This window comes from Argentina anserina, chromosome 2 (genome assembly GCF_933775445.1).
Source record: "Argentina anserina chromosome 2, drPotAnse1.1, whole genome shotgun sequence".
NCBI classification, from domain to species: Eukaryota; Viridiplantae; Streptophyta; class Magnoliopsida; order Rosales; family Rosaceae; genus Argentina; species Argentina anserina.
In genome coordinates this window covers 29,455,772-29,473,082 of record NC_065873.1, presented here as the reverse complement: position 1 = coordinate 29,473,082, position 17,311 = coordinate 29,455,772, and the positions used below count along the sequence as shown (strand labels likewise).

General features: G+C 38.2%; 3 protein-coding genes across 4 annotated transcripts; 2 read left to right on the top strand and 1 right to left on the bottom strand.

The window, feature by feature from the left end:
• Nucleotides 1-344: 344 nt before the first annotated feature.
• Nucleotides 345-5,097, top strand: LOC126784940 (uncharacterized). 2 transcript variants are annotated; one of them, XM_050510490.1, is made up of 16 exons: nucleotides 345-884; nucleotides 1,469-1,794; nucleotides 2,021-2,098; nucleotides 2,230-2,450; nucleotides 2,523-2,615; nucleotides 2,700-2,783; nucleotides 2,894-3,010; nucleotides 3,184-3,289; nucleotides 3,382-3,498; nucleotides 3,672-3,729; nucleotides 3,897-3,973; nucleotides 4,062-4,132; nucleotides 4,209-4,269; nucleotides 4,363-4,422; nucleotides 4,508-4,570; nucleotides 4,768-5,097. In XM_050510490.1, exons 1-16 carry the CDS (start codon nucleotides 509-511, stop codon nucleotides 4,888-4,890), a joined length of 2,031 nt encoding a protein of 676 aa, XP_050366447.1. In that variant the 5' UTR covers nucleotides 345-508; the 3' UTR covers nucleotides 4,891-5,097. The 2 variants fall into 2 exon arrangements, with proteins under 2 accessions (XP_050366447.1, XP_050366448.1); XM_050510491.1 differs by having other exon boundaries at nucleotides 735-880.
• Nucleotides 5,098-5,330: 233 nt separating this feature from the next.
• On the bottom strand, nucleotides 5,331-9,646 carry LOC126784939 (probable LRR receptor-like serine/threonine-protein kinase At2g16250). Its single transcript, XM_050510489.1, has 5 exons — nucleotides 9,244-9,646; nucleotides 7,209-9,138; nucleotides 6,527-6,655; nucleotides 6,353-6,375; nucleotides 5,331-6,253 (listed from the first exon to the last, which is right to left on the bottom strand). Exons 2-5 carry the CDS (start codon nucleotides 9,098-9,100, stop codon nucleotides 5,649-5,651), a joined length of 2,649 nt encoding a protein of 882 aa, XP_050366446.1. The 5' UTR covers nucleotides 9,101-9,138; nucleotides 9,244-9,646; the 3' UTR covers nucleotides 5,331-5,648.
• Nucleotides 9,647-14,962: 5,316 nt separating this feature from the next.
• Nucleotides 14,963-15,570, top strand: LOC126784965 (protein RADIALIS-like 3). Its single transcript, XM_050510529.1, has 2 exons — nucleotides 14,963-15,265; nucleotides 15,423-15,570. Exons 1-2 carry the CDS (start codon nucleotides 14,982-14,984, stop codon nucleotides 15,442-15,444), a joined length of 306 nt encoding a protein of 101 aa, XP_050366486.1. The 5' UTR covers nucleotides 14,963-14,981; the 3' UTR covers nucleotides 15,445-15,570.
• The last annotated feature ends 1,741 nt before the right edge of the window (nucleotides 15,571-17,311 follow it).

The window sequence follows — 17,311 nt, the reverse complement described above, 5'->3', positions numbered from 1 at the left end:
AGGTTTTTTTTTATCCAAGGCTACAAGCATTATGCGATTATGATATTCCTAATCTCAATCACATACGTAGGGGTGATGGTGAATTAGGGATAAACGAGCATTAACATGTGAGCGTCTGGGAAGATTTAAGGCATTTTGGGAAAACTATTTAGTTAATTAGAGATAAATTGAAAACATTAAACATAAATATTTTGTTGGATATATAAAATTTTACTGGGTTCATTCAACGACACCAAACTGAAAAATTATAATGGATAAATGACACACACAAAAAAGAGGAGCACCAGTCAGTCATGCGTGTCACACAGCATCTCAATATCCCCACACTACCAATTTCCCACCACTCTCCCCACCGAAAACAAACACACACCAAAAATGCTCCCCCCATAGTTCCTGAAAACGGAAACAACCACCTCTCCCTGGAATCCAATTCAATTCCCCCTTCCGTATTCCCAATGCGGAACAAGAAGCAGAATCAATCAACCCCATTTCCCAATTGGATTATTTAATGTTCTTCCTTCCTACCCCATCACCAATCCCACTCTCCCCGATTATTATTATTCCCAATCCCACCACCACCGCCGAATCACATTCCCTCCTCCTCCTCCTCCGCTCCCCCACCCTATCATCATCTTCCTCATCCTCCTCGTTTCTCTCAACTTCATCCCTATCATGCTGCTGCTGCCGCCTATTTAAGCCCTCTACCATGCGCATTCCCAGGAAGCCCGTCTCGTTCTGCCTCTCTTTCTTCTCTGCTCCTGAATTCTTGTCTCCCTCCTCCTCCTTGTGCTTCTCCCCGGCTCGCTTCGCCTCGTCGGCTACTCTCGGCCGGCCGGATCGCTCTCACTCTCCCCCCGGAAAGCAGAAGAGAATTCACACAGTAGGTTATGCTCCTCTCCTTCATCTTCCTCGCTCGACCGTCTTCAACTCTCTGATTTTCGCGTGTTGTGTGTTCAATGTGCATTTCTAGATTATCTCTTAATTAAGCAGCTGGATTAATTATAACATTTTTTTTAACGATGAATGTGTTAAGTATGGCTGAAGATTGGGTTTGGTATTAGAACAGAGTTTTTTTTTTTTTTTTTTGATCGAGAAAATGGGGCCTAGCTTGGAGAATTGTTGGAACTTAGCGTGGTCCGGTGTGAGCGGCACCATTGCAGGTAACCTGTCCGGGTTTTCAGGAATCAGGTGTTAGATTGGATGTAGTATAGAATAGGGTGAGATGAACAAGGAGGGAGTATGACTAACTGTCTAACTGTCTAACTGAATGAGGATAGTAACTTGTAGGTTTAAGACAACACCAAGTTGCCCCGAAACTATAACTGTCGGTTTTTGTTGGTATTGCTGGATGTGTTTTATGTGTGCTCTGTATGCAGTCAGCCTCTAAGCAAGTAGTTTGTTGAAAGCAATTTGAGGTTGGGTTTTGCTGAGCTGTTAAATATTTGATATCCCTGATCACTTGTACCAGGAGGTAATCTATTGGGAGCCAGCTATTTCATGGAGAAGAGCCGCAAGACTGTTGTAGGTGACAACAACAACTCATCGCGTCTTGTGCATATGGGTTGTAGCGATGGTGGTCAAGAACCTTGCGTGTGGTCCTCTCCTGGAGGAGGGTGTAAACTTGATCTAGGAAAGCACATCTTCTGCAACAGATCATTGAATATGAAGAATATTGTTGCAGTGGGGTTTGATATGGATTACACATTGGCACAATACAAGCCAGAAACCTTTGAATCTCTTGCGTATGAAGGCACTGTCAGGAAACTGGTATTCGATTTAGGATACCCCCGTGAGGTATGTTAGCCATTCTGTTCTCTTTTGTTTGTTCCCTCTTTAAAAACGAAATTGATGATGCTAGTGTGTTGTGTAATTTTTTGTGGCATTAGTTTTAAGTGACCCAACAATTACTTCTGACCTAGTATGTTTATGTTATGTTCATTTCCAACATTGTTTACAACTATTCTTAAATTTCGAGCAATATGTATTACGTTCATTCAGAGAAAAAGTATATCTCATGTAGTTGCTGGACTGGACATTTGATTGGAAGTACATGGTGAGAGGCTTGGTTCTTGATAAGAAGAGAGGCAACATCTTGAAGGTCAGCCCTGTTTAATTTGTGTTCATTTACGTTTGGTATTACTTTTCATTGTTGTTGATCCAAGTTAGTAGGGCTGCTGTTATTTTGCTTTATGAATCTATAAGAGACACTGGAATTGATGTTTTTTACAGATGGATCGGCATAAGTATGTGAAGGTAGCCTACCATGGATTTAAGGAGTTGTCGAAGGAAGATAAAGTTAGTATTTATGGAAATACATTACTAAGGGATTCCTTCGATGAGCCTGATTATGCTCTCATTGACACCCTATTTTCTCTGGCTGAAGCCTACTTGTTTGCTCAATTGGTTGATTTTAAAGACAACAATCCTGGAAAAGTTCCAAAGGGTGTCGAGTAAGATTATGACTCTCTGTGAGGTTGTTAAACTTCTGTGCCAGTTCGTTATCTCTCATGTTTTCATTTCAGTTACTCTGTCATCTACAAAGATGTTCGAGCTGCTGTTGATTTGTGCCACCGTGACGGAACGTTAAAGCAAATGGTTGCGAAAGACCCTAGCAGGTAAGGATGAGCAACATATGTTAGTTTCAAATACCCAAAGTAACAACTTGAAAGTACATATCTCTTACTGTTTATTGCTACAAGGTATGTTATTGAAGATACCTCCATTGTTCCCATGCTGAAAATGCTTAGAGATTCTGGCCGATCTACATTCTTGGTAACAAACAGGTATGTGTGCTTCTTCCATCTATTTTAATACTTTGAAGTTGAAATGTTATGGACATTGTTGCTAATAATAGGTGATTTTTTTTGGGTCTTTGACTCTTTACATCTTACAGTTTATGGGACTATACAAACATAGTGATGAATTTCCTCTGTGAGTCACGTACATTGGATGGTAATAGAAAATGCACCTTCGACTGGCTTCAATACTTTGATGTTGTCATCACTGGCAGGTCATCCTCGTCTTTTTTCACTATCCCTCGAGATGTACTTCATGGTTCTTCGGCTCTATGCTACTATTTATCCAAAAAAGAAAAAGAAAAAAAAGAACTGCTACTATTAGTTCAAAATATTTATATCATTGTTTCTGTCTCTAAATTAACTATTTGAAATACTATCTGTGCAGTGCAAAGCCAGGCTTCTTCCATGATGGTAATCGTGCAAATCTGTTTGAAGTTGAACACGAGTCTGGGATGCTAATTAATACAGATAATGGCTCTCCTATGGCCCAGGTTGGTATACTAATGTTGTCCACCCATCTCTAGCATACCCTGCTGCTATTTGTTCTCTTATAAATCAATTGAAATTTTAATTTATATTAAAGGTGGGAAGTTCTTCACCAGCATTCTCATCAAAGGGAACAGATAAGGCTTGCCGAGTTTTCCAGGGAGGCAGTGTTGGCCATCTTCATAGATTGCTTTCAATTGAGTCGAGTGCACAAGTGAGCTATTTTTTTCTGGATGTTTTGTGGAAAGTTGATATTAAATTAATGTGATGCTCGACAGTTGAGCTATTCCTGGGAGATGGATGTTTTTTTCACGACTTGAGGCCAAATGTATCTCCCATTTGAACTTTTGATGCTTGCTCACAATAATTCGTATACATTTTGGTTAGGTTCTGTATGTTGGGGATCATATATATGGTGATATTTTGCGGAGCAAAAAGGTTCTTGGTACTAAATCTTCTTATCTCCTCTATTTGTTTTTGCTTTACTATATTGTATTTCTATTTTATTTTATTGTGTCTATTTTCTGCATGAGATATCTTAATGTACACCTTTTTTTTTTCTACCCGATTCCTGCCTTTGCATATGATTGTATTTCTCATCTCTATGAACAGGGTGGAGAACAATGCTTGTAGTTCCAGAACTGGAGAGGGAGGTTGAACTCCTGTGGGAATTAAGAGATACCCGAAAGGTCTTTCTAATACGACATTTGAAAATGCTAGTTTAGGTGTAAAGTTACCAAAGTTTAGAATGTAACTTATATCGCTAGTTTCATGCAGCAACTTCGATTGTTGAGGAATAAACGTGATCTCATTGAGGACAAAATGCATCATTTGAAGTGGTCACTGAAGTCAGTATCTAGCTCCAGTTGTTCTTTCTTGTTTATTCAAAGACACTTTTACATTGAATGAGATTGATTTTTTCAGGTTTGAAGATATCAGTGCTGAGGAGAAGCAAAAGTTAGCTTCTGAATACAACACTTTGGAGGTTAGCTGAAAATTCATGTTCCAGCCACATAAATGTGATATACAAGAAGTTGTGTAATATATATTAACTATCTTCCATTGGTCCTATTTATAGTCTGAAAGGGATCAAGTTAGGTTCAGTCATCAAGATGCACAACGCAAATGCCACCAAAAGGTATCGGTATCTCTTCTACCTCTCTTGTAATAAACATCGAGTTTGGTTCGCAAATATTGATCATCTGGTTGGCCATTAATTGTAGTTTCATGAGACTTGGGGACAACTTATGAAGACCGGTTATCAGAACTCTCGCTTTGCACATCAGGTCAGTAATTTTGTCAAATATACTGGCCTTACCTAGCTCAGTGGACAACTCGGCTCTGATGGTGAAATACATAATGCTGGAGAATCATGTTAATAAACTTGTCATTGCTTTTCTATTTTTAATTGTCATCAATTTGGATTCTCTCTTGGTACTTTTATCTCGTTATTTCTTTTCTGAAATTTCATATCATGATGCAGGTAGAGAGATTTGCCTGCCTTTATACCAGCCAAGTTTCAAACTTGAGCCTGTACTCCCCTGACAAATACTACAGACCCAGTGAAGATTTCATGCCCCATGAATTTGATATTATTCCCATGTGAAGAAATGAGGCATCCTAAAGAAAAGGGCATGGCGTGTTGGGAAAGCATAAAATAGAGCTTGCACCGAAGCTTCTATCCTCTCAATATTATTTGCTCCTATAGAGTATCTGTAAAAATGAATTGCTTAAGTGCATGCTCTACTTTCTTTTTCACTATGTGGTTCAAACTTTCTATGAGAATTAATAGAGCAGTTCCTTGTGTTTGTTGTCCAAATATCAATAATTACTATATTCGAATGAAAGTAAACAACACTGCAAGGACTGAGTTTGGGAGAGTGCAGATGATCAATTTGAATGAGAAGTAACCTGAATTTAGGGCCACAAATACCAAGGCATGCGAATGTCAGATTGAGAAACAAAAATCATCTTTGAAAAAATGAAAACTGAGGAAGAAAAAAAATACCAGGCAGGCTAGTAGATTCTCCATATTTATAAAGGACATACGCTGTACTTGATGGGATATTTCATAAAGCCAGTTTAACAATTACAGACACTACGCATCTCCTGTTTGACAGTGAGAAACCTTCATAACCACTAAGAATAGGGGGATCAACTTTGGAGATCCACTCATCCACATAATTATACAGATTCTTTGTTACAACTAGATACATCAGACCCAATCTCATATCTCCTGAAGCCTTCATTCAGGTCCCAGATGGTTCAATGCAGCAAAACTGGCGGCAGTGACACTGTTTAGCAGATAATCACATGAACTCTAACACCACCCTTCAAGATATAATATCGTAAGAAGTCTCTCAGCTAATGTTCTTCCTGCCTCTCAACATCTTGCATTTCAATTGGCTCAGGAAATATTTCATTGGACAATCGTTTACGTGAAGAGGAGAACTCAATTCCACCACTGCCATGAGAACCTGCTCGCCCCGACTGTTTTAAGGCACTGATACTTTCTCTGTTTGTATGACCAGGAACGGTGGCATTCTCTGATGAGCTGTGCTGCCAGCTACCAAAGAAAACAGTGCTCCATGATCTTCTAGATGAAGTTGTCTGCAGCCTTGCAGAGCTTGAACTCTCTTCCCTCACCACCTTCAGAGGGTTTTCTAATGCTTTGAGAATGTATTTCATAGGCGGTCGCTTGGAAGACTTGGGGTTGAGGCAGGACCTGGCCACAATTGCCATGGCCCATACCTCGTCCAATAGATCCTCATCTACTATCAGAGATGGGTCTACAATCTTACTCACCAGTTCCTTTTCAAATATGCTAATGTAACGCACTGTGTGATCCAGCCACTCTCTTGTAGAGGCATCATCTGATTTGCTGATACCGAGCTTGCCTGTCACAAGCTCAAGCAAAACCTTACCGAAACAATACACATCATAAGCACAAGTTGGTGATGACATCAAAGCTGTTCATTGAAACAAAATAAGTAAGTTTCAGACTACAAATGCAAGAGAAAATAATCTAGGGAAACAGTTCCTAAGAACTATTAAAAAAAAACACGTACCAGAAGGGCTTTGTTCAGAGCTTCTGAGCAAAACACAAAGTAAAACCGTCAATATATGACTGACATAGATTTTAGAGTAGCAAAACAGATAAAAGTTCCCCAGAAGTATAATTTAATGAAGAATGCCAAAGTTGCAAGTACACAGGATTTAAAATTTAGAAGTCAAACACTTACGGTTGTTTCCTCAACAATCTTGTGATTACATTTTGATTAGCATCCCCTTCTTGTGCACGGACCTCACTCAAGCTGCCAAGTCGGACCTCAAATTTGTCATCCAGAAGTATACTGCTTGCTTGAACATCTCTTCAACCACCAAAATAAACTTTTAATAACTTGCTCATCTTAATAAGCAAAGTTGAAATCGCAAATACAGCTAAATTGAACATGAAGTAAGAACCCAAGCATGAAATAAGAAATAGAGTGAGTCTGCAAATTGAAGTCCGAGATGATGGATACCAAGGTACAATTATCTAACATCAGTCACGAGACATCTATATTAAACATGAAGAACTGCAGCGAGTCTGCCTAAGAAGTCTCACATGAAGGGTAACAAGGGGTATAACCCAGCCTAACATCAACAACAAGACATTGCATATACAACTAGTTTTGGCACTAGCACAATCTTTATTCAGCCTAGAAGGAAACCTCAGCTCCATGAAGTGACTGGACGGCTTTCTAAGAACACCATATTAGACCATTAACTTAATCTAAAAAAATTTCAACAACTAAAAGTTTACAAGGAGTCCAACTCACAATGAAATATAAATAATGGCTAAAAATGTTCCCTTCAGATTAAATCAGCAACAGCAACTTAATTGAAATAAACAATAATAGCTGAAAGCAAGTTCAGGAATACCTGTGAACAAGAGGCGGGCTACAGTCATGATGCAAATAAGCTAGGACTTCAGCAGCTCCAATTGCAATTTTTAGTCTTGTAATCCAATCCAAAGACTGTAATTTGCCATCGGCTGAATTTGTAACTCTATGCAAGGAACTAGCCAAGTCTCCATTTGGCATATATTTGTAAACCAGAAGCTTCTCATTCTCATGCTCCAAGCAATGCCCCAAAAGTGGGATCAATCTTGTGTGTGAAACTTTGCTAAATAAATCCATTTCTATCGTATATGATTCTTTCGAGAAGGAATGCAGATCTACCCTTTTGATAACTACAGGGGTTCCACTTTTTAAGGAACCGTGAAATAGGTCCCCAGAGTGTCCATGTTTGATAAGAGTTTCTTCACCAAAACTTCCGGCAATCTGGCAAATCTGCCCATAGGTAAATGGCTCTCCGAGGCCTGATGCATACATGAGATCTTTAGGGAGTGAAAGGCCGTCTCCATCTGTAACAGGCCCAACATTTGCACTTCCCTGTTGATTTGTGGCTTTATTACCCCTTTTCAAGAGCACTACCAGAACCACTACCAAAATCACAATGAAGCCTAGTCCACCAAATATCCCCGCCAGTATATATATTAAACGATTTTTTCTCTTTGAGTCGGGCTCTGGTTCAGGTACCCCAAAATCATCAAAAGCCATACCTCTTTCTTCATAGAACTGTCTACATGCCTGTGAACTCCTCTGATTTGGCACCAACTGGAGGCAATTTCCAGTAAGAGTAACAGTGCTTTGACTATTTTCCAATACCTTGCCTTGAAAAAAATTATCAGAGAGGTTGAACACAGCTCCACTGACACTACCATTTGTACTGATCCTCGGCAGAGCTCCTGCAAAATTGTTCCTGGATAGGTCAAGAAGCTGCAATTTGGAAAGTGACCACAATGCACTAGGAAGAGCACCCTCTAGTCTATTCCTACTCAGAACCAGAACTTCCAGCCGAGTCAAACTCGAAAACAAACCGTCTGGCAGTGGACCTTCCAGATCATTATCTCCAATCACCATCTTCCTCACTCCACTCAACCCTCCCAATTCCACGGGCAATGCCCCACCAGACAAAGCGTTCTTACTAAGGTCGAGTTCAAGCAACTCAGAGAGCTCCCCAAGCTGAACCGGTATGGTATCAGTGAGACTATTATCAGACAGGTTCAGGAAATTAAGCCTCGAAAGAGTGCCTAAACCCGGTGGTATCGTACCGGATAGGAAATTAGAAGAAAGGTCAAGCACTGTTAGATTATTAAGAGAGGCAAACTCAGAAGGTATTGATCCAGTAAACGAATTCCTCGATACATCAAGAACCTCCAACTCAACTAAGCTCCCCAATGCAGAAGGCAGAACACCAGTAATGTCATTACCAGATAAACACAAAGACTTAAGCTTTGTCAAGTTACTAAGAGACTCAGGAACAGCACCAATGACAGAAGCAGAACTCAGATCAAGAAACTCTAGTGAACTAAGACTCAGGCCAAACCAGTCAGGTATAGACCCCGGAAGTGAAAACCCAGAAGCATTAAAAGAAACCAAAGATGTAAAATTGGCCAATGAATCCACTTCGAACTTGGGGTTGCGCCGCCCACGGTTGGTTCGTCTCAAACCGGAGACTGTAATTCCGACGACTCTACCGGTCCGGCATTGAACTCCGGTCCAGGTGCAAGGCTCTGCCTTTATAGGCCAGTCTTTGCTCCTGAGTCCTAAAGACGACCGGAGGTCCAGTAACGCCGAGCGTTCCACGGCGGAGGTTAAAGAATCTTGCTGGGCTAAAACGCAGCTAATCAAGAAGAACAAAGCTAGAGATATTGTAAAGACTCCAACTTGGGTTTTAATCTGTGATAACATACTGTACATCTTCATCATACTCGATGAAGCTTCAGCTCAGGATTGTTTTTCTCTACCTAAAAACAAGTTTAGGAAAGAAACAATAAACACCCAGATTATAAAAAACACAAAGTTCAAGTCTTTTTGAACAAGAAACACTCTAAAGTAAGATGAGTACTTACCTAAGAACCTTGCTGCTTCTTCTGCATTAGAGTTTAAAAAGCTGTGATGTTTTGCAGGCTTTGAATACAGAAGTGTGGGTAGGGTGGCAGGGGCAGGATGGTAAAAGTGGGGGAGAGGAGGGCTTAATGTAGCAGAGAGAATTGAAGGTGAAAAACAGCTTTAAATGAGAGAGAGGCAGGCAAGCAGTGAAGACTGTGCCCAACCGCTAAAAGCCGAACTGGGTCACTTTCAGACACTCACCGGAGAAGCCATTAATAAAGGCATGACTCTGGTAGCTCCGTTTTGCAGTGGCATTACTGGCATAGTTATTATTATATGGCTTTGAAGAATTGCACCTTCAAATGGTGGTGGTGGTGGAGGTGGTGGTGGTGGTGATTACCAATTGGTCTTCTTATTCTTCTTCTTGGTTTATGAGGTTGACTTGAGAAGTACTGTTTTGGGTCTTTTGTGTGTGCTGTGACTCTGTGAGCCTGTGACAATGGGATTGTTCATCTGTTTGTGTTTGGAAGTGGGATCGATAATTATTCTAACAAATCAGAAAATTCAAAGGCTGCTTCCCTTTGGGTGAGGTTTGATTTTTCTGTTTTTGTTGCAACTTGGTAATGGAGTTGAATCAGACCTGTCATCAATCCCTACATGATTACAGTCCTTTGATAACAATTGAACCTTCAATTTGATAATTCCATGTGAATACTATTTGAGTGATGTCGGCGTGTTTCAATTTTTTTTTTTTTGCTAAAAAGATATAAAATCATTTGTTCAAGTAAATATGTAACAGAAATGCGAACCACACCGTCTGAGCCGAACTTTACGAAAAGAAAATAAAAGTAGAAATTAAATCATATTTTGGGGTTTAGGACATGGTCACTCTTTGTTAAGTAGAGGATTGTAAGTCCGACTCATGAAACACTTACTGTTAGTCAGTGAGTCATTATCTAGTTGGTTAAGTAGTTTAACTAAAAAGAGTTGTCATGAGTTTAAAGTTCTAAGTTCTTTGATATTAAGAGTGTCAGTAAATAATATGGTCTTGTTTTATAGCTTGTTGTTATAGCATTTTAGTTGTTTATGAAATAAAATAAGAAAAAAAAGTTTGTTAATGCATGTATGGCATGATAGTATTATTACTTTATAGTATAAGATAAACGTAAGATCAAATTAATAAACACGTAATCAGTATTGGAACAATCTCACACCATGATAACTTACTGTTAATCTATAATCAAATGACATTGAACGTGATAGAGTAAGACTCTCAACCATAAAAGGAGCATAACTTCCTTGTAATCCAGGATAGGCCTGATACGTCATTTTCATTCCCTTAAACAACACTAAAAACAAGTGTTGTTTGCTACCATGATAATGACATAATGTCGACCATGCTTTAATTTTCTTCTTCTATTAGGTATTTAGGTTGGAGATTGTAGTGGTTTTGTTCTTTCTTTGTGTACTACACTTTTGGTCTCTGCATGAAAACCATGTACGTAAATCAAATTTTCTTCTTTCAATGAGTTGAATGAGTTCATTTACATTCATCAGATTGACCTTTTAATGGATCTTAAAACTAGGGGAAAATTGTATTGGTTTTTAAGTAAACTTATGGTAGGCCTAGAAGTAGCAGAAAAAATAAGGAGAAGTGGAGAACCCACCCAATTGAAATTGATGGACACCCAATTGGAATTGATGGGCACCCAACCTTTGTTATGTAGTCAACATAATTCCAAAACACAAAATTGCAAAGGATCCCAATAATGAAAACTATGAGATAGCTATAAAGCAAGAGGAGTCATTTCGGCCATGACCTTACAGGAAAAATACTGTAACCGACGTGTCCTCAACAAGTCACATAATCTAGTCTAGCTTGGCAACTTTGAAGTCTCCCTAATCCATGCAATAATATGATCCAATTACAAATTTGAACGAAAATGAATCTTATATTTTATTTCTTCAATCAATCAAGCTGTGAATGCGACTCAACGATAAAATAAATATATTTCGGAGCCAAGCGTCGAGCACATACTGAACATATAAAAAGTTTCAAGTTTCGTTTTCATCAATCAATGTAGAAAACAGAAATATAAAGTTAGTGTGTCCAACTTTCCATTTAAGAGATGTTGAAATTGTCAAATTTTTCAGAAACAAGTGTAAGATGTTAGAATACTGATAAGGAAAAATGATCGACAGGCACAGAGTGACAGAGGAATTTTTTTTTTTTGATAGATGACAGAGGAATTTGTGGTGAGGAAATTGATGCTTGATGATCAGACCAAAACGAAAGAAAATGGGGGGTACTGCTATTCTGCTAATTACCCCACAGACCAAATGGGCTGGTTTTATCTGGGCCACTAAGATACCAAAATATCCAAATGCAGTTCAGACCCAAAATGAAAGATATGTGAAATAGATATCGGGGCATTGTCACTGGGCCCAATTTGGCAGCTAAAAATGGAAAGAAGGTGAAATAGAGAAGAGGTATGAGAGGACCTGTATGAACCTGAAAAAATTCTTCTGAAATTCCCAATGTTATATTTGGAAGTTGGAAGAATCCAATTTTGTGTGTAATATTTGTGGAAAGTTGCTAACACAACACTTCAAATTTGGCAAAAAGTTGTATGTTTTGTATCAGTTCATACCCCATGGCAATATGCAGTGGATCATATCAGTATTACTCCATATATCAACTGTATATGTTTATGATCATTTCAGTAGCTAATTAGCTAGATTAAACAAGTGGGTGCTCTTTTTAGAAACTTATAAGTATATATTACAACTTTATATCAAAATGTTTCCGAATTTTTTGATGCAAGCTAACAAAAGCTAGGTGAATCTACTCTTGTTGATCAGATATCCCCATAATGGATATCCTCTTCTGATAAGTAAAGATATGAGGATTCATGGTTTCCTGGACCATTAACAAAAAAATGAGTTCTGCAACTTGAATCCTAAAGAATCCACTCGGACACTTTTGCCTCATCAAACATTGGGTAGGAGTCTATTACTCCATTTTCCAACTTGTGAGGATATGTCAAAAGCCATCAAACTTTATATATCCCGGAATAATTAATAGCACCAACTGATGTAACAGATATCTCATATACCAAAATAGTAGGAGCTGATATTCAACAATGCAGAACACAAATGAATACTTATGTTCCTTTTGAATTGAAGACAGTAAAGTAAAATACGACCATGTACTGCATAGGTTGAATAGGTCTGGAATGTATACGAAATTGTTTTGCAGAATGACGCAAAGTATTATCCTGAACTGTTCAAGTGTTCAACTCTATGTCTTGTTACTATGTGCCTAGAACATGTAATGATATTGTTCGTTTTTGACTCGAACCAAATAATGATCTGATACAACTGATACCAGGTTAGACACCAGAAAATAGTATTGATAATTAAGAAGATGTAGTAACAATGTATGTTGAGGGGTGTTTTGATCAGTGACATTTTCCCACCCAATTACAAATCAGAAAGGGATGGATTCCCCATTGCCATCAGCTATGGCCTAACATATCAAGAGGGAACCTATTGAAGTATCCAGTCTTCTCAGTCTTCAAATCAGAGGATGCTCAAAAGCATTAAAAGCATTCTATATACCTTATGATGATCAGGAAAACCAACTTGCAACTGCTTTAAGGCCACAGATCAAGAAAGAAAAATGTATCTCTCAGAGCTTTCCAGAATGATCTGGAAAGGCATTTTCTATAGAGATAAATTCTGCTTGAAATTGCATATAATCGGATGTGGATCGATGATGATAAGGATTCCAAGAAGTTATCAGACAGAATTATGTCTCTCTCTCAAGGGATCAGTACTCCAAAAAGTTGCTTAAGTTGTAATTCAAATAGGTCAAAAAACCTAGCTCTTGCATATCCAAAGCCAATAACTACGACAAAATTTGATGTTGCATACAGATCAGCAAACCTTTCTAGTTTTTAGATTCCTCCCTAGTATATTGCTACAAGGAAATGTAAAGATTCTAAACTACTAATGGTATCATTTGTGTCGATCAACATTTACAAAATGCATGATTCTGGATTGTAGAAAGGATTGTTTGCTTTCAAAATGCAGCATGCGCTACTACTACTACTACTACTACTACTACTACTACTACTACTACTACTACATAGTGACTAGAGCTAGTTAGCTCACTTAGCTGGTATCTCATACATACAGCTAGCTACATCTTTCTCTCTCAAAATAGTTACACAGAACAAATTCTGAAGAATAAAAGATAGGAAATTTCATGCTAGGCTTATCTTCTCGGTTACAATCAGAATGGGAATTCAGTTTGATCGTATTAGCAACACAAGCTAGCTGGCTATAGCAATGCATTAAGCATCTGAATGAGATGCTTGGCCTTGTTAGGACTTGTAATGTTCTACCTTGCTGTCAGATTCATATGATATATGGCCAATTGATGCTTAGGTGTAGAGGCGCAGTCCTACTCTGGCAAGATTTTTATAGCAATTCGACCGCATTGGGAGATAATGCTTAGTAGAAGCCAAACTTGTACTTACTCACGAAATGTGATGGAAAAAAGCAGAAAGAGTGAATTGATCGTCCATCCATTCAAATCCAACTACTGCAGTACTCCAATTTTTCCTGCAAGACCTCGAGGTTCTATACCAGCCTTGTTATTATTCTGCTGTTTGCTTACCAATTACAGTAGTCTACAGCTACCTAAGTACGTACTCTGGTTTTTGTAGTTAAAATATAATACTAGTTTATAAGCATGCAAGCCAGTTGATAATTTTGATTAAAGTTGCTACGGCTAATTACCATGTGCAAATGCTAATACAAAGTACATAATGCAAGACTTCAGCTTCAATGCAAGAAATTAATTTATATTCTCTGAAAGCTATTTAATTAAGTTTGATTTTGGAAACTGAAGTGTTCTACTAGCTGCAGCCAGCTGCACACTAACTATCTCTATCTCTGATTCTCTGATTATGAAGTTCTACCTATCACCAAAAATCTGAAATGACAATGAAAGCAGCTAGCTAAAATATAAATTGCAAAAAATCGTGGTGATAAGAAACTTTTCATAAGCTTAGTTTTCGTACAGCACACTTATTATCTTCAATTAGAGTTAGGTGCCCTCCAACAACCACCATGGATCAGTGCAGATGTGATCATAACTCTGCATTAGGTAGCCATTATCGATAGGGGTGCATGCCCTCATAAAATTAGCCAGCTGAGATTTAACTGCTCGAACACATAAATGAACAATGCGCGGCTAACGGCTAACGTAAAGCTGGTTTTGGTACTATCAAGAATTCCCAGAACTAGAATGAGTGCAGTAACGGACGGTGATTGAATCAGGTTTACGATGCAGTAGTACGTGCAAGGAACAACATGATGAGCTGAGCGTAGAAATGAAGGAAAAAATGACTTTATCTTGGACAAAGGAACAAAGTCGGCATGAGTTTCATCTTTCTTGCCGCTTAAGCCTAATATATTCAGCAAATCCATGAGTTTAATTAGTTACCTGGAAAAGTAAAAAAGAAGAAACAGAACAACGTAGGTTATAGGAATTGAAACTGAACGCCCCATTGTTTTCCAAGCTAGGAAAGTATACAGCTAGCTACGACCCCACCTCCTTCTCCCTCATTCTCTTCCCCTCCACAACCTCTATATAAACAGCACCATTGCCATTCTCTTTGCTCAAAGCAACCTGAGCTCATCATCAATCAGTTCATATCATTAGCATATCTTCACTCTCAATATTTCAATGGCCTCATCAGGATCTTGGACGTCAAGGCAGAACAAAATGTTCGAGAATGCTCTAGCAGTGTATGATAAGGACACCCCGGATAGGTGGAACAATTTGGCCAGAGCTGTGGGTGGTAAGACAGCGGAGGAAGTCAAGAGACACTATGAAAGGCTTGTCGAAGATGTTAACCGGATTGAGTCCGGCGATGTGCCATTGCCAAACTACAGCAGATCATCAAAATCTGGATCTGCTGGGAGCAACAAGTCAGGCTACACTAATTCCATGGACATTGACGAGCAGAGGTACGTACTACTACGTACTTACTTACGTAGTATAATACTATAATATATATATATATGTACATGTACGTAAGCATCTATAATCGATAGTTTTGCTTCTTTTAGTCCTTTAGTTTTTGAAAAGAAAGCTGATCGATCATATTGGTTTTACTTCCTGCAGGTTCAAGAGTCTGAAAATCTAGTGAAAATCGAAGAGCTTTCCTGCAGGTTCAAGAGTCTGAAAATTCCAGTGAAACTCGAAGAGTTGATAAAGAGAAACATGAACCAAATCATCCGTGACGAGTGGGATAGTTAATAAAGAATGTGACATTTCAACATTTAAGACAGCTGCAAGAGTTGAATCAAATGTGATTGCTACATTTCCATCTTATGAATTTGTTATATACTGTACTTACATATATGTTCCAAATATATATTTTCCTTCTCATCAGATCCTTCAAAATGTACTGAGAAAAAAGAACCCATGTCGTTGTTTTTCACCTAATATATCAAATCCTTATTAGTATGTTCACGTTAACTTTTGTTTCTTAGCTAAATTAGGGGGAAGGAGAAATTGATACTGTTTAAGCTAGCTAGCTATATATAGTTACCTACTCATTGATAAACAACACCGAAACCATATATAAACGTGCTATGGTGATCTTAATATATATTTACTGAGAATATTAATTGATGCTTTCATTCAGAACCACCCATGGTGCTCACTTTTCAAATTGTCGGAAAGAAACGACATATTCAACTACTTCAAGTTTGAAATATTTCCGTTCAGCTTTGAAATTAATCATTATAGGTAATGATCTTCGTACCAAAATAAGAAAATATTTTATTGATCTTTTTTGGTACAAATGAATCCAAGGGGAATAATACTTCTCTAAAGTTTGAATGTGGAGGTAAATGAATCATCCGTATTTTCATCGAACATTACTAGAACTAACATGAAAATTGAGAGGCTAATAATTTATTATTTTTTTGCCTTGAATCCGTTCTTAAACTTGGTTGTGTTCGATTCTTCCATGAGTTGTGATGTATAGACATAGAGGTCGTGAGTGAACACGTTGATTAGTTGTTTTACTAACTAGTAAACTCTTATGAAAGTTTGAAACATAATTTCACACATAAAAAGGTGAAGAGAGTAATTTCAGGACGGTGGACATCCTAAATTCAAAAGATATAAAGTTCATTTCTAATTCAAAGACAATGCAAGAAATGAATTTGAATGTATTTATCATTATTTCATTGGAGATTAATGTTTCAACTCTACTATGGTCATTGTCTAGTTTCATCTTTCATGTGTTCTCTAAACTATGTTCGAACCTCGAGCTGTTGAAATTACCGGGCAATATACGTGGCTCAATGGATAGTTGGAGCATTTTACATTCCCAAAGTGATAAACTTTATGATTAAGTGATATGGAGTTCACATCTAAAACCAATTAACAATGGATGAAGTGACCAAAACCCTGATTTATATTCTCAACACGGCCCCGCACATGTGGCGAATTTTCAAGTCATACACGTGGATAACATTTTGGGTGACGTGGAGTCCGTGTTACCATTTAGACTTCACACGTGGACGTGGGTAACCCGCTCTGATACCATAATAAAGTGATATGAGGTTCACATTCAAAACAAATTGGTAATAGATGAAGTAGCCTAAACCCTTATAAACCCACAGACTATGTCTCATTTCCTCATGTGAGATGTGTATTCTCAACACGCTCCCGCAAGTGTAGCGAATTTTTAAGTCATACACGTAGACAACAATTTGGGTGACGTAGAGTCCGTGCGGCTATTTGAGTTTCACACGTGAATGTGGGTAACCCTCTCTAATACCATGATAAAGTGATCTGAGTTCACATTCAAAATCAATTATCAACCGATGAAGTGACCAAAAACTCTGATTTATATTCTTAACACTTTCTCTGTCTACTCTGATTTTACGATGGTAAAAGAAATTGACTTGGGTAAACGGCTTTAAACGAAAGCATTAAAAAAACGACTATAAAAGAGGCCAGAAATCCTGCTCGCTCATTTTCCAAGTGTTTTTGGT

Coding starts and splice junctions, on each gene's coding strand:
- LOC126784965 (XM_050510529.1), top strand. CDS start 14,982: ATGGCCTCATCAGGATCTTGGACGTCAAGGCAGAACAAAATGTTCGAG. Junction 15,266..15,422: donor ATGGACATTGACGAGCAGAG/GTACGTACTACT, acceptor TACTTCCTGCAG/GTTCAAGAGTCTGAAAATCT.
- LOC126784939 (XM_050510489.1), bottom strand. CDS start 9,100: ATGATGAAGATGTACAGTATGTTATCACAGATTAAAACCCAAGTTGGA. Junction 6,656..7,208: donor AGCCCGCCTCTTGTTCACAG/GTATTCCTGAAC, acceptor TGGTGGTTGAAG/AGATGTTCAAGCAAGCAGTA. Junction 6,254..6,352: donor CTCTGAACAAAGCCCTTCTG/GTACGTGTTTTT, acceptor TTCAATGAACAG/CTTTGATGTCATCACCAACT.
- LOC126784940 (XM_050510490.1), top strand. CDS start 509: ATGTTCTTCCTTCCTACCCCATCACCAATCCCACTCTCCCCGATTATT. Junction 885..1,468: donor GAAGAGAATTCACACAGTAG/GTTATGCTCCTC, acceptor CACTTGTACCAG/GAGGTAATCTATTGGGAGCC. Junction 2,616..2,699: donor GTTGCGAAAGACCCTAGCAG/GTAAGGATGAGC, acceptor TATTGCTACAAG/GTATGTTATTGAAGATACCT.